Below are 25,270 nucleotides of genomic sequence, written 5' to 3' on the forward strand. Positions count from 1 at the left end.
ACGCTTAAGTCAAGATTTTTTATTATCCATATTACTTGAAACGCAAAGACATTTTGAAACAATGTAGATGTTGTGCATTACCATATTATAATAATGATGAATGCCAAAGACTTCCATGTTTCTTTTTAAGAGTCAGAGTTACAGTATGTGTGCTATTTTAGACTCTACGATGTATTTCTAGCTCTCAGTATAGTACAAACCAACAGTTAAAGATCCAATCAGTTAAAATAAGATGAGAAGCACTTAAACTGTTTGCCACCACAGGCGAGTTGGCAGAGTCGGATATGGAGATTTACAACAGCTTTCTTTGCCTTCCCTAAATCATGATTGAGAAATTCGCAATTATACACAAAGTCTTGTAAAAGAAACATATTTAATAATAGGAGTTATTTCAGAAAAAAAAAAAAAAAAAAAAGCTCTCCTCCCGGTTTATCTGACATGCTGTATTGATGCAGCTGGTTCCCATGTCAAATGGTGTGAGAACGGTACAAGATTACAAGATGAACCTTCATTTTCCCAACAGAGGAGCAGCGCTTAGACCAAAAGTCCCAACCTAAGCTACAATCACCTTTATTGTGTGGCTCGAAATGAGTCGTCTCCATAAATTTAAGCTACTGGGTATGACAGCATGGTTGTGATGGAAAATAACTGTACATATTTGTCAGATTGACCCCTGCCGCCCCCTTTAATTCTCAATTATATGCAAATTTTTTTAAAAGTCAGCCACCATTATTTTCATCTAATTCACTTGTTTAGTTTCACACAAAAGCCCTGCTGAAGTAGGGAGATTTCTTTTATGCGGTCCAGGCTGTACATGCCACCGTAACAAGTATTAGGGAAAATACGGAGCAGCAGTGTTTCCTCTGTTCGTGCAGCAGTGGTGGACTGAGAGAAAATAACCACCACAATTACAGACATTTTGATTATTAAAAAAAACAAACAATATTTGTCCAACTCAGAAACTCAAAATACATACAGAAGTAATGCTTTGATTTCCCACTTTAAGTATCAAAATACAAGCAGTTGGGAGCACACTGGGAGTGAAAGCAGGAAATACGTGAAACGGAAGGAAATTCAGCCCCAAACCACCAAGGACGAGTAAGAGGGGCAAAGACTGGGGAGGAAACAAGCTTCAAACAAATAAACACCTAACTTTTTTCCTTAAAGTGTTCTTTGGACTAAAAGACTATTTTATAGAAAATGTATTTTGTATATATATATTTATATAAGGAGGTGGGTGCAGCATGTTTGTGTGTAGTAATATACTCTTATGAGCGGGGACGCTGCTTGTATGTTGGACGTCAGGGCGTAACACAGCGGGGCCACGGGGCAGGGGATAAATAGACAAGGCAAGACAGGGTGATGCAGGCGATGACGAGCCCCTGATGATCCTCAGAGGCCTCAGCAGCTGCAGGTCTCTGCTGAAGGCTTGGCTCGCTCGTTCCTGTCCAGCTTTATTGGCTCGGGGAACTCGTTGTACAACTCCACTTCGGTTTCCTGAGATCAGAGCCAGAGCGAGTGGAGCGAACATTAACTAAACTTCAACAGCAACAAAAAGCTGATGCTTCAAAATGACAGTCACGGTCCTGATACCTGTTTAAGAGCGTTGCGTGCGATAGTCTGGAAAGCCTGCTCCACGTTGATTGCCTCCTTGGCGCTGGTTTCAAAATATGGGATGTTGTTCTTGCTCTGACACCAAATCTGTGCCCGTTTGGTTGGTACCTGAAACGCAACAGGAGCCAGTATTATTGTCTAAAAAAAAAAATGAGGCTGGTGATTGATCTATTGGAATGCCAAAAATCTGATCTTTATGTGATCAGTGAACGCACCACACCGGGCCACAAGAGCTACAATCAGGATTTCTGCAGGTTTCACCAACTCAAATTTAAGACTTTAAAACCATTATGAATGGAATTTAAGACAAATATCTTCACAGAAATGTTGTCTACCCAACTGACGATAGAGTTGCATGTTACCCTTGATACTCACAAAAAAGATAGCTAGATAGCAAGGGCATATTAGCCATGAGTTACCGATAGCCTCAACCACCTCGAGTCACAGAGAGCAATAAAGAAGCTAACCGAAAAGTACAGCTAGACAAAAAAAATGACACAAATATACATATAATGTACAAGGTTAAATAGTTAATACTGTCTACCAGTTTTTAATAGTCAAGTCTTAAATGTCAAGTCAAAATTTAAGACCTGTGATTAGGTTAACTTATTTTTTGTAATGTTTTCAAGACATTTTAAGTCCTTAATTTTAGATACATGACTTTAAGACTTTTTAAGGATGTGCGGACTCCTGTAGCCCCTGTATTGTACAGGAGTCCTGTACTGTACAATACTCCTCACTGTGGACAGGGCTACTGAAAGAAAAATGTTTGTTCATTTAGGGTTCATAAATACCCTCTCCGTCAACATGAGCGCTAAGACGCTCGTGCTGGGTTTACACCTGTGCAGCAGCAAAGAAGAGCTGCTACTGCTGCTTTGCAGAGCTACTCAGGTGTGTTTTAGAATCATGGCAGCAAACCAGTAAAACTCAAAGAACTTTGCACAATTTTCCCCCCCAAACTAATACCGACCTGAGTTGAGTAATGCTGTTGGATACAGGTAATGTTAGCTAAAAGATGACTAGCTAATACCAATACAGCGCGTTAAGCTTGCTAAGAAGTAGCCTACAGGCTAGCGATGTTGGTTACATTCACTTGAGTAACTTTTTTGAAAAAAAGGTACTTATAAGAGTAGCTTTACTTCACTGTATCTTTTTCTTTTACTTGAGTAATGTTATTATTGCTACGTAGATTCATGCGATGCCCCACCCTGCTAAACTTGCCTGGAGCTGGCTAGGGAATGTTTGGAACAATTGGTAACAAAGCAAACAGACCCAGAAGAGACTTCAGCAGCTACAATGCAGCCTGAACTCATTACAGCAGAACTTTCTCTGTCCGATCTTGGAACATGCTGGATTTGGAAATCTTTCTGTGCCAATTAAAGGCTACAAATCTTTGAGAGATGCTCCTCCTGTCATGTACAGACTTTTCCAACATACCCCAATGCACTTTTAAGTAACTAATTTTAATCAAATATTGTAGCCTAGAAATATTTCTATAGTAAAAACATCATTTAACCTGTCTGTTCTCCAGGTCAATCTTGTTGCCCAGCACCACAAAAGGGAAATTCTCTGGGTCTCGTGGGCTGGCCTGGATCAAGAACTCGTCTCTCCAGCTGTCTAGGGTCTTGAAGGTGTTGGGTGCGGTCACATCGAACACCAGCACACAGCAGTCTGCTCCACGGTAGAAAGCTACACCCAAAGACTGGAACCTCTCCTGACCTGCTGTGTCCCAAATCTGAAAGGGAGAACAGTTACGGTTTCTTAAAGCTTGTATGCACCAAACAGATGAAGAGTCAGAAGTCGCTTCAATACCTGCATTGTGACAAGTCTGTCATCCACCATGACTTCTTTCGTCAGGAAATCGGCGCCAATCGTGGCTTTGTACTGGTTGCTGAACTTCTTATTCACATACTGGTTCATTAGTGAGGTCTTCCCAACTCTACAACAAAACAAATATGAAGCCCATATTGAAAACATTAGGAAAAGAAAAGTCACCATAATGCCAGGGTTGCTGAAACCATGAAGAGGCTTTTCAGTCGCTAGGAGAGACGTTTTAAGAACCAACGTAAATCTGCAACAACTACTTACCCAGAGTCTCCAAGGATGATGACTTTGAGTAGAACTTTCTTCCTTGATGTCATGATTTCACAGCTGCGAAGACAAAAAAAATTAGATGAAAAATAAAAACAAGAGAAGTAATTGGAGTTCCTACATCTTCTCCTTGACAAAGTTTTGACTTTTCAGTCTTAAATCTCCAAAGTTAGTTCATTCTTGATCTTGTGATGGATTGAGAGACAGTTGGATGTTAATAACAAAGATTTTCAACATTTCATTAAATTCAGTAAACCAAGCCGTAGACTGCTGCATTACTCCAAAAGTGAGCATTAACTGTAGTGGAGGATGGCGTGCGTGCGTACGTATGTACCACAGAGGTCGCGCTGGACATTTTTGTTCTCCGACATTTTGACCGACAGCATAAAAAAGAAATTGGTCATGTACTATTTTTACCCGTCAAATTACAATCATATTAACATTAGGCTGTTTAGCCATGTGGTTTAGTTAATATTCACCTAGTTGAACCGTGAATCCAGATCCCACCACACATACAGCAGATGAACGCATCTATGGTAACTTTTTCTCCGTAGTGACAAAGACCACTGACTGTGGCCCCAATAACTTATAATAAATTAAATTAAATGACTCCACTTAAATTACCAGCACTTCACCCGCTGGAGTCTGAACGCACAGCCTCACAAATTCCTCCTGGTCGCATCTGCAGAGAAATCTGTGCGCTAGTTCATCAGTCAGTTGGATCTGTCTGATCCAAACCGATCAATTGAACTGTTTGATCTTTTTTTTCCTTTTTTTCCCTGTGCGCGGTCCGGGCGTGCGAGGATTGTTTAGCGTGGTTTCGCCTCCCCGAAACGGACAGATGTTACGTCTGCTGCCCTTCTGAGCGCCGCTCTCCTTCTGGGTGTAGGAGGGTCATGTCTTCCTGCTCCATTTGTTAAAACCACAGAGTGAGTTAAGTTTAATTCTTCGCAGCGGCAGAGCCGCGTCCGCATTGGTTGTAAAGCGTACTGTTCATGTTACGGTCTAATTAATTTCTGCATCTTTATTTATTTCCTCAAGATAAACTGCCTGCTCCTCTGTTTAGAATATAAATGGATTAACCCAACATTGCATTCTCTTTAGTTTTCTCTGGTCTGTAATGGAGACTTGAATTAAACGCGCCATTTCTACCAAAGGTTTGGTCTTCTGAACCAGACGCTCCAAAGCGTCCGGTCCATAACTCTTCAACACGCTGTCAGCTCCCGATCAGAAGGATTCATTTAGCTCAGCGTCCATAAAATGATATTCAGAAAGGATTTTTTATTAATTGATTTTAGTTGCCTCTGCGATGAACTCTTTGCTTAAAGCCTATAATGTCTGCCCTTGTGCACCAATCAGGGGTGTTAATTATAACTTGTCAAATGACGGACGGGCTTCAAATTTTCCGGTCGTTTAAAAAAATAACTTGTCACATACAGAAAATACGGATTTTGAACAGTAATATTACGCAATCGTCATATACTGTGCTGCCCAAACTTGAACGTTTGGATTTGGGCCAAACACTGTACCTCTTCTTTAAAAAAATGTCTGGAAATACAAACGTAAGTAAACACACACACTTTAGCCGTATTACTAACATGATGCTAAAAATATCCGAGCAACTGACTGGACTGGAAATACAAAGAAAGCGTTAACTGGAAACACTGAAACAACCCATGATAATATATCAAGGTTCATACAGACACAGAGAGCAAAGGTTTCCCCACCAAAAGCAAGAAAAAAAAAACTAAAAGTGAAACCTAAAACAATGCGTAGCTCTACAAGACTCTGGTCCTTGAACAATGAAGTATCCGTCTCAGGCCTCTTCAGCTCTACTCCAGGAAAAACAACCGCAAGAGACTTTAATGTTAGATTAAAGTTAAGAACAGATACCAAGGTGCATTAATGGGATTCATTTAGTAAACTGTTCTTCCACTTTGTGTTGTGATCAAAATGAACTCTGTCAAAAAAATTCAAAGCTCATTTCTTTCTGTGTTTAGTCCTTAGAAAAAACTAAACTCTGAATCAGCAGGTTAGACCAAAAAATAAATAAAAATAAAAAACAGAAACTGACATCTCTAAAAAGTACAACAAATCCTCATTTATTGCAGTACTGTTGTTTTCCAGTTATGATAACTGGAAACCTTTAGTAATAAAAAAAAAGGTATAAATAATTACAATACGATGTTGATGGTTATTCTGATTGTCTGTTGGACACTTTTGACAAATAGCAAAGACACAAACTATTTCATACCTGTAGCTTTCTAAAAAAAAAAAACCTGATGATGAATAGTACGTGAAACAACAGGAACACAAAGCAACTCAAATTTTTAGTGAAATTTTTCAGCATTTTAATGTAATAACACTGATATATTGTAATAAGAAATGCACTGAGATCAGGTCTTTCCCAGCCAAAGATTCATGTATCAGATGGTTTTCTTTGAGATTTCACCTGCAGATTCAGATATTTCTCCTAACATAAACCATAAAAAATAATAGTAGTTTTGAATCAACCACAAAAAGTACAAATTACAAGATAATCCATACTTATTATGGATTATTATGTATTTCTCTTTTTCCTGTTTATTTATTTATTTGATAAAACTTGCTTATTCTGATCTCTGACTGTCTGACATTGACAGGTTCAAACATAGCTGTAATCACATCCACTTAGACAAACACAGCGGCTCATGCCAAACAAGACAGTAAAATATGTAAAAAAAAATCTGTATCACTAAAATTAGAAAGCTCCTAGAGCAAGATGATTTGTTTTAGTAAGTCCGGTAAATCAAATGCAACCATTAAAGCTGCGTTTAATGTTTCATTTTAAAATGTAATCCATAACCTCCCCAACTTACAATACGCCTAAATTTTATAGTAAAAGCCTCCAATCATGGCAGAGGGGCTGCTTTGGTAGCAGAGCCTCAGGAAGACATTACAGAAGACTTCTGACTTCAGTCTAACCCTGTTGCGCAATAATAACCTCCCCATAAAGCTGTAATTCTCAAAGTCCAAACTCCATTACTCTATTATTACAGTGGGGTTAAAGCTATCACTGCTATCAGGTGACGCAGTCAGATAACGAGCCCAGAGGAGTCACGGATTCCCAACAACCAGTGTCCTAAACTTTGATGTACTAAAAGTTGCCCGCGCACAGCCAGAAGGCAAAACTAGCACACTGCTATCTTTGCAGCTCGCATAATCTGAACCCCATGACACAGTGTCAGGAACTGATCACATGGCTTTAAACACACGACTGAAGGAACCATGACTTGGCAGGCTTCGTTAGCACAACAAGCGCTGTTGACTGGAACATAATGGGTTACAACCGGCATCATTCACAACTGACCTGTTTGGTTCAATGCGTTTTTCTTATGCTGATCCACTGTACCATGTATCTAAAGGTTATAAACACGGGAATGTAAGACTTGCAACACACTTTCAGATAGTTACCACTGTAAACAACAGACAAAGCTACACGGTAAGGGAAGCAAATGAGCAGAAAAAGAAACACCATAAACAGCTTCTAATCGGCTCTATTACACATATGTAAAGAAATCTGCTTGAAACTATTTCATGGTCGGTTTTACAACACGACAAAAACCATCTAGTAAACAATTAGGTAACATACCGCTGGCTAAAGGAGGGGAATGTTAATATTTATGATAATTAGAAAACTACAGCAATGATATATTGTCAGTAATAAACAGATTGAGTCACTACAAACCAACCTGGGCGACGAGCCGTCAGATTAAAAGACGATTTTTAATTTTTTTTTTTTTTTTTTTTTTTCCAGAAATCAAAGGTGGACTTTTTGTTTCGCCTGTGATGGAAGACCTAGCTTAACGCGCAGGACGGCTAACAGCACCGACAAAATATGACACAAAACAACACGTTTAGAGCGACGACAGCTGTCCGAAAGTTAGGCTCTCCACTAAGTCCGCACGATAAAATCAATACTGTCAATGTCGGAGTAAAATGACTAGATATGACGGGCGATTTAGGCACTCACTTTTCCTGTCAGGCTAAGCGGCTAGCTGCTAGCTGAACGGAGCTCTCTTCTTCACTTCCTCCAAAACAAGCTGCGCTCGTGAGGTCTGACGTCACGCGCTGGTCACGCCTTGTTGCACAAGAGCCAATAGAATACGCGCATGTTGCGAGCAAATCACGTGGCCAGACTCAATGACTGATTTATTTCCCTTAAATAAAGAAAACAAACCTATCAATTATTAGCAAGTTAAACAAATCTCTAAAAATTTGCAGAAAAATTAGAAAAGAATATAAAAATGTTTTAATGTATCTAGAACATTGGTGTAAATTGTATAGGCCAGGGTACCGTCTAAAACCCTTTACAGCCTAAATAAAACTTGTTCAGAGCCGAAAATGTTCCATAGCATTTTGGGAAATAATCATAATTTTTGAAAAAGTATCTCATGTAGAAAACTTGGTGTCATTTTTGAAGACCTACTATTTTATTTATATTTCTAAGAGACACATAAATCTTTTGCAATTTTTTTTTATGTCTACCAATCTATGGGATTGATTGTGGGTTTTTTGAAACCCATACTTTCCAGCATAATGACAAGAAAAACAGATTTAAAAGAAACAATGGTGGTGCGTTTAGTGTCAAAAATAGAATAGAATAGAAATAACCTTCACTGAGATGGCTGAAGCCAGGACCTCCATAACACATGGATACAAAAAGTTTGGGACATTCATTTGATGGAAGAAATCACATATTCCTCAAGGCTTCAAAAAAACAGTTAATATAAGGTGGAGCTCTGTCATACCGTTATTATTTCAGTGACACAATTACAGGATTACCCTTTTGCACTTGTGTGTTCTCTTGGGTCGGTCTAACATACCATGGTGTGGACCACCTTAACTCAGGGGGGATTTAATCGTATGTTTTGTATTTATTTTATTTTGCTGTTATCTGTCTGTTGATTCCGTTCTGTTGTTTTGTAATCATTATTACATTTGTTAAGAACACCTACTGTCTCATCTCCTGCTGCCAAGTTATAATGCAGATGATAAATGTCAGTAAGAGACAGAATAATGTAACTATGAACATGTGTTGTTAAAAATAAATAAAAATGAAGTTAAAAAAAAAAAAATCTTCACTGCCCCTCAGTTTGGGCAGTGAAAATTAATAACAGTTATGGCGTCAAGTTATTAACACAGTTAATAACATCACTGTTATTAACTCTGACGTTAATAACTGATACTTCTTTAATAACCGTGACAGTTCCAGCTATAGATTGCAACTTGTAGTATTGGCTAGGTCATAAACATAGTAATAAGTTGAAAGCAAAAGCAGTGTTGTGTTGGACATTATGTAGACCATAGGGCGCATTCTATATGTTCTACATGTTATTAGATTTAACTGAAAGTTTGCTGAACTCTCATGGGGAAAAAATATGATCCACTATCCCTGCCGAAACCCGGGATCGAACCAGGGACCTTTAGATCTTCAGTCTAACGCTCTCCCAACTGAGCTATTTCGGCGCGGGTCGAAGGACTCCACACACAGCGGTTTTCATAAAAGAAGAATACGTCTGTGTGGAATTCTGTTTGTGAATGTTTTTTTTCATATTATAAAATACGCATGATATCACTCTCTGGCGATGTAGTAGGGTTATCTGAAACGTTATCTGGTTTATGTACTCCTTACTCCCGGCACGCTGTTGAGTGCGCAGTGACGCCATCACGTTCGACTGAGTGAAGCGTCATCCTTTCTGATGTAGAGAGCGGCGCGGCGGCCTTTTTTTCAGCTGCGCTCCGTTTCCTACTGCAAACCTTCTACTCCAGCTCCAGCATTTTAGTTCTTATTTCCCCCATTAACGATGACACGAAGGTCGGCGTTCGTGGCAGCGTGCTTGCTGTTTGTGGCCGCTTTGAGCTCGGAGGTTTCAGCGGACGGTTTGGTGAATGAGGATGTGAAGAGGACGGTGGACCTGAGCACTCATCTGGCTAAGATCACCGCGGAGATCGTGCTGTCCAACCATGGGCAGTCCTCCGTCCAGAGCTTTATACTGGCCGTAGATGCAGACCTGGCACCTCACATGGCGTATATTGGAGCTTCGGTGAGTCCAGCGTCTGTTAAAGAAACAGTACCGACACCGCATCACGTCACCCGCCAGCTAGCGTTAGCTTGTGATCTTTTGTAAGCGCAGATCACTGGCATCAGAAACCGCCACAAAAGCAGCTCGCTACTGTTTTATATTTTTAGGTTTCAACTGCATTAGTATGCGCTCATATCGTGGAATTGTGTGGGTTTTTTTTTAATAGCAAAGCAAAAAGACGACCCTGTTTGGTTGTTATTCTGCAAGCTAGGAAGTCAGTTCACCATAAACAGCGAGTGGTTGCAAATGTTAACAGTTGTGTTTTAATAAATGCATGACATTTACATCAGTTCACAGACTGTGGTGTAATAACTAAACCCCGAGAGAATCAATGGACGCTGAAGAGGCTAACAATGCTAGCAGATAGCCTCTAACTTCCGCGGGGCTCCACGCTCTGTCAGTGGCTGAATGACACGTATGCGCTGGGCAGGTCACTTCCGTGTGTGACTCCTCACGGCTCTGCCTCCTTTTCCCGTGAATCACTGTCACGATAACTAATTTTGCTGGACGATGAATTGTGCCAGAAGTTATTGCGGTGAACGATAATACTGTTGTTTTGAGGCCATTTTCAAGTAATATAATCGTAACGGTATAATAATGCAAGAACAATTTCTCAAAGATCAGTGAATTTTAAATTCTAATGAATATTTAATACGGGAGCTCTAAGACATTTTATTATCCAAAAATAAATAAGCAAAACAACAAATAAAATTAATTATAAAGTCTCTGCAAACAGTTGAGACCAACGCACAGAAGCAGACTGAAGACCGTTGCCACCCAGGTTTCGGCAGAAAGAGAAAAACAGTAAATCATCAATATGGAATTTATTAAGCTTGTTTTAGTTGATCGTGCGATTCATTGATATATTGTTTATTTCAACAGGCCTACTTGCAAGGCTCTGTTTTCTGACTGGACACCGTGACATCAAGCTTGACGTTCGCTCATGTTTTATATCTTAACTGTTGTTGCAGGTGAAGGGCGACGAAGAGGAGGATGGCACACTTGAACTTCAGCAGACATCAATCCAGGGACAAAGGTGATTTGATCTCCTGAACTGCAAGTGTTCTCCATTGTTTTCCGTTGTAATTAAAATACCAAGTCAATTGATTACAATCCTTATCAAAAAGATTGGATTATCAATTTCAAATATTTCAAATAAAAACAGAATAAGATGATCCTATCACTATGCTTGACTGTGTTTTTAAATATGAACACCTTACCTTGACTCCTGTAAACATTGCTACTGTCATTGTGACCAAATGTCTCAGTTTTTTTTTTTATTTCATTTTTTTATGTTGAGTATAAAGCTCTTCTCCAGAAGGCATTCCGGTTGTTCACTGGCCCCAACCTCAAGCTTAATGAAAATCTGTGGATTATGGAAGGAAATGATAAATTTCAATGAGCTTTTTGTTTTAGAAAAAGGTCAAATTGGTCCATAAGATGCGGTTAATATGGTTCCAAATGTTTTATGGCTGCAAAATACACGGTTTTGAGGTGCAACTTGGTTTTTAAAATTTTCTCAGTGGGGGTTGCATCAATATATTTGAACCTGTGTGTATAACTTTACCTGTATGCAGATTGGAGAAAATTCAGAGTAAATTCAAACTTCCACATCAGATGTTTCATTAAAAGTACAAAAAAAAAAAGGATTGAAATTCATGATGACTGAAAGCAAGCTTCGGTCTGATAACTAATCCAAATTTTTCTTCTTCCGTCTTGTGTCAGAGGGGAGTTCTACAAAGTGCTGCTGCCCTCGACTCTGGCCGCCGGTGCTCAGCTGAAAGTGAAGACCGAGATGATGTTTAGCCACGTCCTGAAGCCGTTCCCCACGCAGATCACCCAGGCGGAGCGTCAGCTGGTGGTTTTCCAGGGCAACCACTATCTGTACTCCCCGTATCCCACCCGCAGCCAGACCACCCGCGTCCGTCTGGCCTCGAAGACGGCGGAGAGCTACACCAAGCTGGGCAACCCCAGCAAGACCGACGAGATCATCGAGTACGGACCTTTCCGCGACGTCGCTCCGTTCAGCGAGGTATGGCTCCGCCCACATTTGGTCAGCTCGCCATAAAGGTGCCAGCAATGCCGTGCGACTTAGGTTTGGTTTTTGTTTTTTCCACCCGTCAGGATGCGTTGAAGATCCATTATGAAAACAACACACCCTTCCTCACCATCACCAGCATCACGCGCACCATTGAGGTGTCTCACTGGGGGAACATTGCCGTTGAGGAAACCATCGATCTGAGGCACACAGGAGCCATTTTGAAGGGCCCTTTCTCGCGTTACGACTACCAGCGTCAGTCGGACAGCGGCATCTCCTCTGTCAAGTCCTTCAAGGTATAAATACCAACATACAACAAAAGAAAATCCTTCAAACATCAACACCTGAAAAGCTCAGGCCTTTCTACTGGACATAAAGTCAAAACAATGTAGGGCTGATCTGGTGATTTTTTTTATTTTTATTTATTCTTTTTTAGATTGAAAACCATCTGATTTGATTCTCTGTTTCTCTTATTTTCTCTGGTTTGTTGATGACATAAGGTGACTCCCATCTTTTCTCCCCCGCAGACCATCCTTCCTGCCTCGGCTCAAGACGTCTACTACCGGGATGAGATCGGCAACATCTCCACCTCCCACCTGCAGGTTTTGGATGACTCTGTGGAAGTGGAGGTCAGACCGCGGTTCCCCCTGTTTGGAGGCTGGAAGACTCACTACATCATCGGCTACAATCTGCCCAGCTACGAATACCTCTACACCCTCGGTGAGTTCTGGAAATACTTAGTCACTTTTTCTGCATAAAACTGAGATGCTAACTGTTTTTTTTTTTGGGGGGGGGGGGTTGCATCATTTTCCATTCTAGGCGACCAGTATGCACTGAAAATGAGATTAGTTGACCATGTTTATGATGACCAGGTCATCGATTACATGACTGTGAAGATTGTTCTGCCAGAAGGCGCAAAGTAAGTATTTATTTATCCCTCCTCCCCAGAGTCAAATCTGTCCGGTAGGTCGATAAGATGAAAATGAAACTTTGGCCAACGTTAATGGGTTTTTTTGTTTTGTACAAATCAGAAACATCCACGTGGACACACCTTACAAAATTGACCGCATGCCAAACCAGCTGCACTACACGTACCTGGACACGTTTGGCAGACCGGTGTTGGTAGCTACTAAGAACAACCTGGTGGAGCAGCATATTCAGGACTTTGTGGTAAGATGATGGGCACAGTTGAATTAGTGATTAGCGGGGTCGGGGGGGTTCTGTTGTAGACGAAAACCATCCATTTTTAGCTGTACCTTGACTTGATGCATGTAACAACCATGAAATAAAGGACTGTTAAAGTAGCTGTAGTGTTTGCCGCCCTAACAAATCTAGAATAAGATGTGAGTGGTTGTACCCTAACCTTACCCTTTTGAACGTGTAATTATTCATGATTAACTCGCCGTTCCCTCTTATCATCTGCAGGTTCATTATACCTTCAACAAGATCCTGATGCTGCAGGAGCCTCTGTTGGTGGTCGGGGCCTTCTACATACTCTTCTTCACTGTGATCATCTACGTACGGCTGGACTTTGCCATCACAAAGGTATAAAAGACCGAATGTCATCACGAGTTATGTTTGTGTAATTTCTTCGTTTGCTTTGTTCATTTTACTGTTCTGAAGATTCGAGGCATCGCCATACGGCATTTGCCGCTCCTAACAGCTGAATAAAAGCCGCATCATTCCAGCCGTGTCTGTCGTTTGTTCAGGATCCAGCGGCCGAGGTGCGGATGAAGGTGGCCTCCATCACGGAGCAGGTGCTCACTCTGGTCAACAGGCGTCTGGGTCTGTACCGCCACATGGACGAGGTGGTGAACCGCTACAAACAGTCCCGCGACACGGGCGCGCTCAACAGCGGCCGCAAGACCCTGGAGGCCGACCACCGCACCCTGACCAGCGAAATCAGCTCGCTGCAGGCCCGCCTCAAGACGGAGGGCTCCGACCTGGCCGAGAAGGTGCGCGGGTCGGCTGTTGAGAATTGGGAAGACCGTTGAACCACCGCGTCGCTCACCAGACTGTGCTCTTTTTTTTTTCAGGTTGGAGAGATTCAGAAGCTGGACGGCCAGGTGAAGGATCTGGTGTGCCGCTCCTGTTCGGAGGCGGAGCGGCTGGTGGGCGGTAAGGTCAAGAAGGAGACTTACATTGAGAGCGAGAAGAATCTGACGGGCAGGAGACAAGAGCTCATCAGCCGCATCGACAGCCTGCTGGACGCCCTCTAAGCTTCACACCCACCAAGATGCTGCTTTCATCAAGTATTGGTATGAAAATGACATGAAATGTGACATATTTTACGTTTGTTTTTTTGTTGTTGTTGATTTTTTTTTATTTTTTACCATCATTGCATCCAGACATGGACTATCAACATCTCGTTTTATGGAAGTGATGAGTTTATCTGGACATGTACCTCTGTGCCTGGTGATAAACTTGTGGTTCACTGTTTGCTCGGGTTCGGAGCAGCTACATAACGATGTTTGTTTCTGATCCTCTTTTCTTTTTTTCTTTTTTTTTGAGCTAGCCCTTAATCTCTGTTCCACTTGCCTCAGATTTCATGTTCTGGTCTTTCCCTCTGAAGCATGCATGGTTTAAGGTTTTTGAAATGGCCTCACATCTTTACTCACATACTGTACTCTGAAGCTAAAGATTGTAAGTGTTGAAGAGGATGCTTTTTGTTCTATGCTGACCTCAGCTGCAGTCTTTGCCCCCGGACTGGTGTTTTAAAATTTGAAGCTCTGAATCTGCATCAAGGCCAGCGCTCGTTTTGGATGTTCCCGACTCATATTTTCTACATTTTGTATGATTTACTTTTTTCTTTTTTTTCCCACTCTTTGAGATTAAAGACTAAAGGAGATTAGATTGTGCGGAAGACGAGACATGGAAGCTTTTATTTTGTGAAGGGGGCATTGATATGGATCTCGGTTAAATTTGGAAATAAAGTTTGGAGAAACTCATCTTTGTCTGCTTTTTTAATTTTTTCTAGAAACACAGTACCCTTCATTCACCACAAGAGGGCATACTGGTGCAAAGAGCCGCCTTTCTGAAAAGCTAAAAACCGTCTTTGAAATGTCAGTTTCATATTTTTATTCTTTAACATCTTCAAACAAGATTAATCCACATTTTTGTGGCGGCTTCTGGCTCTCATGGTGAATGAAGTTCCTGCAACTTTCTAACTCCAACCCCACCAAAGAGTTTGGTGAAAACTGGGGTTAGGACAAGTGCAAAGAGGGTCAGCTGAAGGTCAAAGCTTTCCCTCCAAGGTCACCGGAGGTCCCGACAGGTCATTTCCTGCTTCATAATAACAGCCCGGCTTCTCTCACAATGATGGCGCTCACGCATTGTGTGCGCCGTACAATAATCATTCTCAAAACACGGCGGTGAGAAACCACAGACAATGTCTGTCAGCACAGACGCTTAGTGGTGGCGAAAGGTCACACAATGGCATTTTTGTTTGTATCTTTGGACTTGAGTGGAGCTTTCTCTGAGTCAAAGATGACGTCTACTTTCACAAGCTACTTGGATCACGTCTGCTCTCTACTCTAGCATGACATAATCAAATGTCTGTAAGATGGATTGGTCAGTTTATTAAGAAAAGTTCAGGTCTGAGTGAGAATGACAACTCTCCACATTTACATTCCATGTCTCCAACTTCCTGAAAGGTTGTACACGTAGAAGTGGTGCCCCATGAGTCAGGGGACCGTTTATACAGTAACAAGGCCACCATGATGCACAACAGTACTAAAACAGCCCTGCAAAAAAACAATAGAAACTGACCCGTCTGATGTAAATCAACCAAGACAACTGTGAAATAACCAAAAGAAAACACAAAAAAACTTCAGTTAAATGAGATGCAAAATGAAAATGGACTGAGATTCACCAAAGTCAAAACATCTAAAACAAACATAAAATAACTACAAGAATCTGTATTAGAGCAGCATGATACATGGCTAGAAACAAACCAACCACTAACCAGGTAACTACGGTGTTTTATGTTTGTTGGGTTGTATGTTTTTCCTTTTGGTAAATGAGATTTTATTTTTAACATAATTCTAAGAGGGATGATTGCGTACATTTAAATGTGCCAGAATCCTGGACTCCAACATTTTTATTCTAAACCAGCTGCTTTTGTTATACCTGGATGGACTGTGGGGCAGATGAAAGCAATTATACATTAGTGTTTTTTTTTAATCTTTTGTACTAAAAGTATGCATAGCCTTAAAAGCTCTGCTGTCACATTACAACCACAAACTTTAATTCGTTCTAATGCGATTTTATAAAATAGACCAACAGAAAGTAGCTGCATGGTGGCACAGTTGGTAGCACTGTCTTCTTATAACAAGAAGGTCCTGGCTTTGATATCAGCCTGGGTTCTATTTGCCCCGAACATAACTGTCCTATGAGTTGTTTGTCCTGTGTAGTCTGTGATGGACTGGCGACTTGTCTAGGGTGTACCCAACCTCTCACCCAGTGACCGCAGGAGATAGGTACCAGCTTCCTTGTGACCCTAGACAACTGACGGATGGAAAAGATGTTTAAATCTGGGGATATTGTTTTGTAACATAACCCTGCTTGATACATTCCCTCAACTTTCTCCCTGACATGTCTTCCTTGGTTTTCATGATGCTGTTTGTTCTCTAATGTTCACTGACAAATCTCTGCTTTACAGAACAGCTGCATTTATACTGAGAGTAAGGGAGTGGACAGTCGGGTAACTTATGAAGGCAAATACTCACTACGTCCTATTTATGGACATCAGAGTTAATGGGGGCTAATAAAAACGGACAATGAAAAGTACCTGCACCATAAAGAGACCCAGCTGAATGTCAGAGGGTATTTCGGGGTTGTGCTGCTTTGTTGAAGCCACCTCACATGGCTCCCTGCATCCCTGACAGGCCACTGTCATGTTGTGGCTGACTGGAGGCCTTGCAGTCCTTTCAGTTCTTAGCCCAGGATATGATTACCGGTCGCACAAGCACTGCGGTTTATCTGTTGCTGTAAACTGAGCAGAATACAGTTTAAACCGGAATTCGTGTGCAGCACTGTATCCTGATGTGGCCAACCGAGCGTGTGTGCGAGTCTGAGGTGGATGCTGGGGTTTGTGCAGGGCGTGTTTGGGACTGGTTTGGGCCATGTGGTTGAGCTGCTCATGATCCCCCTCAGGCACGGGCTTGATTATTATCTTCCTTTCCTGAAACATGGTGTTGACGCAGCCTATGTTTTGCCTTTTATCTGCCAGAAATCATGAATATGCAAAATGAAAGAGGAAATATGGACAGGGTTTAAACTAGACATCAGGTGAGTGTGAGCCGTACAACTTCTGGGCCCAGTGACGTGGTGGTGATTGATTACATTGGGGGCTCACCTGCGATGCTCTTCCTCTTAATCTTTCTTGCTCTATAGGAGACACACACAATCACACACCGACACACACAAAGAGAGAGGCAGAAGTCACCAGTCAGGGAACAATATCCTGCTTAGAAGACCCTTCACAGCACACTCTCATAAATCACTGAGACAGAGCCACCACCCTGACTGTCAGCATGTTATTATGCGCCCACTCTCAGGTCTGCATTCTTCACAATATAAATTCATTCAATTCCCCCAATCCTACACCTCTGCCATGAACGCAAGTCATGAAAAAAAAAGAAGAAATACGAGTTCAATCTGAACACACACACACAAAAAAAAAACCTTCCTCACCTGCGCTGATACCCTCTGGCTACGCTCAAAGTGCACACCATCACAACGGCGGCCCTGTGTGCCCCGAACCCACCGCGGCCTTCTGCAACCGGCCATTCCTCAGTGACAGGGTGCCGGGACGAGGGGGATGAGAGGCTCTGAAGGGCGAGGGTGAGGAGTGGATGAAAGCCTCCGCGGCTCGGCAGCCTTGTGCAGGTGGCAGGTGTGATGCGGCCGGGTGCAGAAGCGCGAGGGTGAGGAAGAGGAGGACAATGAAGGCATCTGTGACCCTCGGCGCAGCTGCAGGAGGAGGGGAGGAGCAGGGGCTGACAGACGAGACGGTCCGACAGGAGAGAGGAAGGGGAAAGGATGGCCCCGGTGAGCGCGGAGATGGAGATGGAACTTCAAACGGAGGATTGGGTTTGTGGGTGTAGAGAGACACATTCTTGTCTGGCACGGAGTAGGTAGGGACATGAATGGGTGGGGGGTCAAAAGTAAGGCTTGGATGAACCAAACCCAAGTCTACAGACGTATTCCTCCTGTGTGGATTTTATTGCGCCATGCACTTTCCCCTCAAAGCCTCTTGTCTCTGTCAGTGTGCATACTGATGTCAACCACTCTCTGTATGGATTTGTACTGATGAGACAGTAATCCTCTCCCCTAGCTGCCCTTGTGTGAAACTGTCCACAGCTCCCACTAAGGCCCACTGATCTCTGCCACATGGCGCCCCATCAAAGCATCGACGGTCATGCCTCTCAGAGCACGTTTTGCCAAACATGCGCCGAGTGGCTCGCACACGGTCCCTCGGCACGGAGGATAAGCCGCAGATGAAGGTCTCTAACGCCACGCCAGACTTTGTATCATCTTGGATCACGCGAAGACGGAGTGAAACAAGGCTGCTCTGTGTTAAAACAGACACATGCCCGTGCTCGCTTCCTACTTTCTCTATCGGACCTGATTAGAGTGACAGGGGCACTTCCCATTGGCTGTGAGAGTGGCCCTCTCCTTTCCAGGGCAGCCAATTTCCCCTACTCCAGAGCTGATAGGAAACTTTGATTGTCCACTCAGCTCAGGAGAGACAAAGAGATTTTTCCTCCTGCAATCCACATATCGCTCCATCACATCTCTGCCTACAACACCCCCACTCCCCTCTTCTCTTTCCTTTTCCTCTTTCCCTCCACCATCTCTCCTTCTTAGACTTTCTGGGCGTATTTCTATGAAGCTATAGCCACTTTCTGTTGCGGGCTGCAGATGGTGAGTCCATTAAACAGGCACTGACTACTTTGATGGGCAGGAAGTTTCACTTCATGTGGTGACATCTGCATCCTGTGACAAAATCCTACCCCCTGTGCATGATTTACTCTGTTGGCTAACCACCGTCCACTGATAGCATTCCTTGATGAGATACATTTGCAATCCTGCCGCATGCAGAGCAGTGCCATGGTCTTGTTGGGTGTGAAGTAAAACAAGCATGGATTAAAGATTTGGGGGGGATGGGTCACGCTTAGAGAGGCTTCTGAACATATCTGGGTGGGTAGGTGGGGGTGAACAGGAAACATCTCTCCCTTTCTCCCTCCACCCGAAGCTGGCGCTCCATGAGAACACACTTCCTGTCAGGCCTCCTCAAACTTCCTGTCCAGTCACCGGGAATCCCAGCTGGAACATTCCAGCTGGGTGCCGCTCCTCCCCTCCCTCCATCCCTCCCTCTTCATCCAGTTTCTTTGTTACAGAGTTCATTGGAGATATCCACTCACATTTATTCCAGCGCAGGAAGAAATCAAGGTGAAAAACCTCAAATCTCCCATTGGCAATGTTTACGTGGGCAGTCTGGACGGTTAAACAAGCAAACGAAGACGAGAAAAAAAAAAATTACATTCCACAGGAGAATAAAACAAACAGAGAAGGTTTGGGAAGGAATAGAAGCAGAGCAGGTCAGCAACAGAAAGACCTGAAACTGTGAATAGAACCAGATAATGTGAATCGGAGTGGTAAGACAGAATCAGACAATGCAAACTCTCTGCAGAAAGATGGGGATTCAAACCCTGGACCTTTTTGCTGCAAGGTAACAGAGTTACTACATCTGTCGGACCTGGTTAGAGTGTCCATCCTGATCTCTTACTTACTCCATAAAATGAACAATATATACTACATTTCACATACAAAACAGTGGTCCCCAACCCCAGGGCCGCGGACCGGTACCGGTCCCTGGACCAATTGGTACCGGGCCGCACAAGAAATAATAAAATATTTCCGTATTATGTATTATTTGAGTCTGGAGGAGCTTTTATTTTGAAACTACTTTAACCAGATTCTCTCGGTTACCTCTTGCGTGCCAACATTGAGCCACAAGCAGCAAAATGAGTAAGAAACAGATCAGATTCTTTGGAAAGTTTCTTTGCGAGCGGAAAAGGCCCAGAGAAGAGACAGGAGAATGGATTTATCCCGGCAGGTGATTCCCACAGTCCAAGCCCGCTCTGCATGATATGGTGACCGGCTCGTTACTGAGGAAACGAACCCTTTAAACTGCTTCGCTACTTAGAGACCAAGCTCCCTGTGCATATGACAAACATTGGGGGTTGCTGTGGTGGTGCAGGGGTTAAGCACACCCCACATGAGGAGGCTTTAGTCCTCCACACGGCTGTCGCAGGTTCGATTCCTGGCCTGATGATCTTTGCCGCATGTCTTCACTCTCTCTTTACCCAGTTTCCTGGCTTAGCAGTTTTCAATAAAGGCAACTAGAGCCAAAAAAGACGAAGAACAGTGAAATTGAGGAGTTGTACGGGGCTGGGGGAGACAGCTTTATTAATAATCTCTGAGCATAGCTAAAAGCACAGAGGTCAAACGGTATAAAGCAGGGGTCTCAAACTCCAGTCCTGAAGGGCCACTGTTCTGCAGTTTTTAGATGTGCCACAAGTACAAAACACTGGAACACAGGAATGAAATGGCTTAATTACCTTCTTCTTGTGTAGATCAGTTCTCCAGAGCCTTGCTAATGACCTAATTATTCTATTCAGGTGGTGCAGCAGAGGCACATCTAAAAGTTGCAGGACACCGGCCCTCCGGAGTTTGACACTTCTGGTATAAAAGAAAAAATCCTAAAAATTCCCAGAAGTTGCGCTTTAGTAAAAGGTTCCTGATCTATCTTTAAAGGTTGTGCACTCCAGAAATCTGGTCTCTATGGGAGAGTGGCAGGAAGAGAACGCTACTGTTCAAAGAAGTCAGAAGTCCTGTTTGCAGTGGGCCACAGAAAACATCTGGCAGAAGGTCGTCCTGTCGGATGAGACCAATGTTTTTGGTCTTCGTTTAAACGTATGCGTGGATGAATGTTAACGCAGCACTACGCCCTGAAAACACCGTCTGACATGGTGGCAGCGAGGATGGAGATGCAAACGACTTGAAGCGTTCAGAAGCACGTTAACATCTCAGAAAGTCCCGACTTAAGAACAATTCAAAATCTGTGACAAGACTTTGAATTCAAATTTCACAGATAATTTCCATCCAATTTGACCTTGCTGGAGCTGATGTGAGATGAAGACTGAACAAACATTTCAGAATTTAGACGCGCAAAGTTGGTGGCAGCTGTAACAATGTATAATACACTCAGCAAACTTTTCAGACATGTATTCAAAAAATACTTTGAAAATTCTGAATCCTTTTCCTTTCACTGCAGGATTACTACTTGTGTTGGTCCACCGCATCGAGTCCCAGCAAAAGGTTTGTGTGAAATATTTTCTACGTACCATATCTAGAAAAACGAGTCAGTCCGTTCAATCACGCAGTAATGTCTCCTGACAGAGCCCCGCTGCTGAAGTTCATGTCTTTCTCGCCAGGGGTCGCTACATACCAGCACATTCCCTTCTCCTGCAACTCGAGTCTCGCAGCTTCAATCCCAAAGGTTCCTACCTTTACTGAGTTTTGCAGCCTCCTCATTTCTACGTGCACGACTTTGTGTGAAAGCGGGGAAATGTTTTCGGGGCTATTAGTCTAATGGCACGAAATGAAAATGGCACAGGCATGCTTATGAATGCGCCCTGACACCGGGGGCCCCATATGGCGGAGGAAAAGAGCAGGTTTGGTGACTTTGCGTATGACCTTTTCGGAAAGAGAGCTAATCCCGAGCTATAATAGACTCCGGGACCGATATGGAAAACTGCAGGCCCGTTATCTCGGTTGTCTAGGAGACCATCAGAGCACCGGAGCCGGTGGAGATGCGGCGGTATTAAAAGAGAAGCGTGCGTGCGTGTGTGTGTGTGTGTGTGTGTGTGTGTGTGTGTGTGTCTTGAAAAAACATTTTCGTGTTTTTTTCCCCCCCTTCTTTTTTTTTCTTCGAAAAATATGCTGAATCACATCTTATAAACCCGGAAATGCTTATTTTATCCCCTGATCAATTTTTCCCTTTAGTTTTAAATTCAGAATAGCAAAGAAAAAGGTTCGCAGCGCTCATACGTCAATGGGCTTTTGTCATTATTCATTTAAAAATGAAAACTCACTCGCCTGACATCAATTATATATATTTTTTAAAAGGTCTGATATGATTTAAATGGGAGCTGAAATTGGCACAAAATGCCACTGCAGTTTGTTAGAAAGATACCAAGAAAGAGAGAGAGAGAGAGAGAGAGAGAGAGAAAAGAAGTCAGATTCATTTGGCCTGCAGATAACAGGGCTGGTAAAAACCAGTGGTGCTTGTTAATAACGCCTCCGTCCTGTTGTGGAGGTGAAGGTGGTGCTATCATAATTAGATGTGTTTATTAGTGAGAAATCAACTAGGAAATTAGGCCTTATCGTGTTATCTGCCCACCCCCACCTCGGTGTTGGATAAATGAAAAGTTTATAAATCATTACAGGCCAAATTAACAAGGCGGCGTCATATATTGCCTAGCAACACAATAAGCATCCCGAAAGGTGACATGGAGAAATCAAAGAACTGCATCTCACCTAAATAAGATCAATCAGGCAGATAGGCTTCGCATTATGGTTAATATTGTATTGATGTGCAAAGTGCGTCTGGCCAATAAGCCCCCCGTGTGACGCCAAGTATAGAGTCTATTGGTGTAAAAATAAAAACACAAAAAACGTGCAAATATGTCTCTTTCCCTACGCGCCTATCTGTCTGTATCAACCTGCGGCATCTCTCCCCCCACCTCGTCAGCCCCCTCCACCAAATGATGCATTAGATGCATTGAATGTATTTGTTGTGCGAGTTTGAAAAGGCGGCGATAATCTGGGAGGGAGAGATAAGGAACACCAATTTATTCAGCAGCACTTTGGACCCTGCTTCCAGCCTCGGTCGGCGCTGACACCCCCAGCAGTTTGCTGATAACGATTAGGCCATTTATTATCTTCACGGAGAACAAAGATTGCGCGGTGCCGATGAAATATTACCCCTGGTAATAATCAGAAGGAGAAGGGCCCCGGCATCTATAATGCGGTGTGCATATTATATATATATATATATATATATATATATATATATATATATATATATATATATATATATATATATATATATATATATATATATATATATAATATATATAACCGCCGTGCGCGCATGCACACTACAAGAAGCACTCAAATTAACCCTTAAAAAATATAATAATAATAATAATAATAATAATAATAATAATAATAATAATAATAATAATAATAATAATGCTTTGCTGATGTAAAAATGTTACACAAAAGTTTTCTTTTACATTTAATCTGAGCTAGACGTCATTGATATTTGCTGCTGCCGAAAAGTCAGACCACAAAGAGCCCACAGTTGTATTTTTAATCTAATAAGATTCTAATTAAGGTGGTAATGTTAGAGGCATCAACGCTAAACCGAACTATTGCTTCCGGGATAATTAGATTCATGTTGAATTCAGGGTAAAATCAAGAAGAAAATAAACAAATAAATCGGATAAACTATAAACTACATCACACCCAGCCCACATCTTTAACTTTAATAAGTTAAGTGAATTTTATGATTGTGATGATGAATTGTGTTTGTTATATTTACACTAAACAAAAATCTGTTAGCTCTGCTGCTTTTAAGCATTTCACGGTGGTTCCGGCAGGCTCCACTTTTTATTCTCCTTTCTTTCTTTCTTTCTTTCTTTCTTTCTTTCTTTCTTTCTTTCTTTCTTTCTTTCTTTCTTTCTTTCTTTCTTTCTTTCTTTCTTTCTTTCTTTCTTTCTTTCTTTCTTTCTTTCTTTCTTTCTTTCTTTCTTTCTTTCTTTCTTTCTTTTTCTCCTTTTTTTTAATCGTCTCCTTTTTGTGTGCGTGTGCACTCTGGGGAGCGCGAGGCCCGAGTAACAGCGGTCCTCGCGCCCCTTGCACCTGCCTGGCCGCGGCGCCGCGCACGAGTCCAGGTCGCGTGCAGGAGATTTTAGGAGCTTTGCATGTTTTACAAAGTTTGATGCTGCTCTGCTGCTGTGTTGGGGGCACAAAGCACCAAAAGGAGAGGGGCGAGGCGGGGTGGAGGGAAGGAGCAGGGCGCATTTTTCTTCTCTAACACGTTTAACAAAGTGGGTCGGATGGGGTTTGCGGGGGAAGCAGAGGCTGAAACCACACATAGCCAAATCTCAGTGAGTTAATTAAGGCGCAGGGAGCTGTCAGAGTTCTCTCAATTTTGGGTGACCGTCAAAACTGAGAAATGAGATCAAACATACACGAATAAAGCAAACAATGAGGATCTAACGTACAGAAACGGTGCAATAATTAGCATACCGTTTATTTAGGTCGATTTCAATCACTATTTCTGGGTAGAAATCTGCATGTTTAACATATAAAAGAGAAATGCATTAAGTTAGTTGTTAGCAAACATTTCCCTAAATGAAATCCCTTGTTCACAAGAAACGTGAATTGATTTGTAGCTAAAATGTTGCTAAACTGTAAGCGCAGCAAATGACTTCCCCATGGGTAAGAAGCTAAACTTGCTAGCTAGTCTGGTTTAGCTAAAGCACGATACAAACTGAGACTTCCCAAACTTTCTCAAGCACAAGCCCTATGAGGGTTCTGTAACTCTTACCAAATTTGATATATATTTTTTCTTAATACAACCCGTATAAACATATCCTTACAGTTGATGGACGCCACCACACACAACCAGTTGACAAAACCAACAATTCCAGTTACATTTTTAATTTCAAAAAGTAGCATTTCTTACCAAAATAAATCAACATCCTTAGCTTCCAACCATTATTTAATACTATTTTAAAAAAGCATCGGAAACTAATATGAGTTATAAAAATGTACAAAAGTTAATTGCCTCATATTTAATAGACCCAAAGTACGTTTTTATAGTGTAAACAATAACTAGCTGGAGGGCCTAATGAACGACTGCTGGGTGGCACAATCTTTTTTTTTTAATAAACTATTTCTGCAGCTGCGACAATTTTTTTTTAAAGTGCTCCAAATAATTAACCCATCATTTAATAGTTGTGCAGCCATTATGGTTTCCTTCCTTTAGCTTAATGTGATTTTAAAGGGGTATTGTCTCCAACAGGCCTTTGTACAAACAATAGTCACACACTCTAAAAAAGAGCTTTGGAGACTGATGAATACTAGTCAATAAATTTATCAGCATTTTACTCAATCCTAATATTCAGTAATCGGTTAAATTCTAATATTGGCTTCTTTACTTTGGTAAGAAAACCATCCTGAACATTTTAATTAGCATTAACTTGTTGGTTTGAGTGAGTTAGGAATGGTGAGACTGTCATGGTTATGTTGGTTTTATTAA

At 42.1% G+C, this 25,270-nt stretch overlaps 2 protein-coding genes and 1 non-coding gene across 4 annotated transcripts; 1 reads left to right on the forward strand and 2 right to left on the reverse strand.

Moving 5' to 3' along the window:
• Nucleotides 1–3: 3 nt before the first annotated feature.
• Nucleotides 4–7,819, reverse strand: LOC102219790 (ras-related protein rab7-like). Its single transcript, XM_005815883.2, has 6 exons — nt 7,718–7,819; nt 3,703–3,765; nt 3,427–3,553; nt 3,131–3,349; nt 1,594–1,722; nt 4–1,497 (listed from the first exon to the last, which is right to left on the reverse strand). The coding sequence occupies exons 2-6, from the start codon at nt 3,753–3,755 to the stop codon at nt 1,402–1,404; spliced, it is 624 nt and encodes a 207-aa protein (XP_005815940.1). The 5' UTR covers nt 3,756–3,765; nt 7,718–7,819; the 3' UTR covers nt 4–1,401.
• Nucleotides 7,820–9,140: 1,321 nt separating this feature from the next.
• On the reverse strand, nt 9,141–9,213 carry trnaf-gaa. Its single transcript has one exon. It is a non-coding gene; the product is annotated as a tRNA-Phe (tRNA).
• A 216-nt stretch (nt 9,214–9,429) lies between these two features.
• On the forward strand, nt 9,430–14,816 carry rpn1 (ribophorin I). 2 transcript variants are annotated; one of them, XM_023325644.1, is made up of 11 exons: nt 9,430–9,791; nt 10,802–10,866; nt 11,556–11,862; nt 11,955–12,164; nt 12,396–12,588; nt 12,688–12,787; nt 12,900–13,038; nt 13,294–13,413; nt 13,578–13,823; nt 13,905–14,126; nt 14,217–14,816. In XM_023325644.1, the coding sequence occupies exons 1-10, from the start codon at nt 9,552–9,554 to the stop codon at nt 14,085–14,087; spliced, it is 1,803 nt and encodes a 600-aa protein (XP_023181412.1). In that variant the 5' UTR covers nt 9,430–9,551; the 3' UTR covers nt 14,088–14,126; nt 14,217–14,816. The 2 variants fall into 2 exon arrangements, with proteins under 2 accessions (XP_023181412.1, XP_005815939.1); XM_005815882.2 differs by having other exon boundaries at nt 13,905–14,816.
• The last annotated feature ends 10,454 nt before the right edge of the window (nt 14,817–25,270 follow it).

The sequence above is a fragment of the Xiphophorus maculatus genome, chromosome 20 (genome assembly GCF_002775205.1).
Source record: "Xiphophorus maculatus strain JP 163 A chromosome 20, X_maculatus-5.0-male, whole genome shotgun sequence".
In the NCBI taxonomy this organism is placed as follows: domain Eukaryota; kingdom Metazoa; phylum Chordata; class Actinopteri; order Cyprinodontiformes; family Poeciliidae; genus Xiphophorus; species Xiphophorus maculatus.

What these genes read in the sequence shown, in the direction of transcription:
- LOC102219790 (XM_005815883.2), bottom strand. Translation starts at nt 3,755, where the DNA reads ATGACATCAAGGAAGAAAGTTCTACTCAAAGTCATCATCCTTGGAGAC. An exon ending in ATCATCCTTGGAGACTCTGG is followed by an intron (nt 3,554 to 3,702) that starts GTAAGTAGTTGT and finishes GTTTTGTTGTAG; the next exon opens with AGTTGGGAAGACCTCACTAA. An exon ending in TTGACCTGGAGAACAGACAG is followed by an intron (nt 1,723 to 3,130) that starts GTTAAATGATGT and finishes GTTGCGTTTCAG; the next exon opens with GTACCAACCAAACGGGCACA.
- rpn1 (XM_005815882.2), top strand. Translation starts at nt 9,552, where the DNA reads ATGACACGAAGGTCGGCGTTCGTGGCAGCGTGCTTGCTGTTTGTGGCC. An exon ending in AGCATATTCAGGACTTTGTG is followed by an intron (nt 13,039 to 13,293) that starts GTAAGATGATGG and finishes TATCATCTGCAG; the next exon opens with GTTCATTATACCTTCAACAA. An exon ending in TGGACTTTGCCATCACAAAG is followed by an intron (nt 13,414 to 13,577) that starts GTATAAAAGACC and finishes TCGTTTGTTCAG; the next exon opens with GATCCAGCGGCCGAGGTGCG.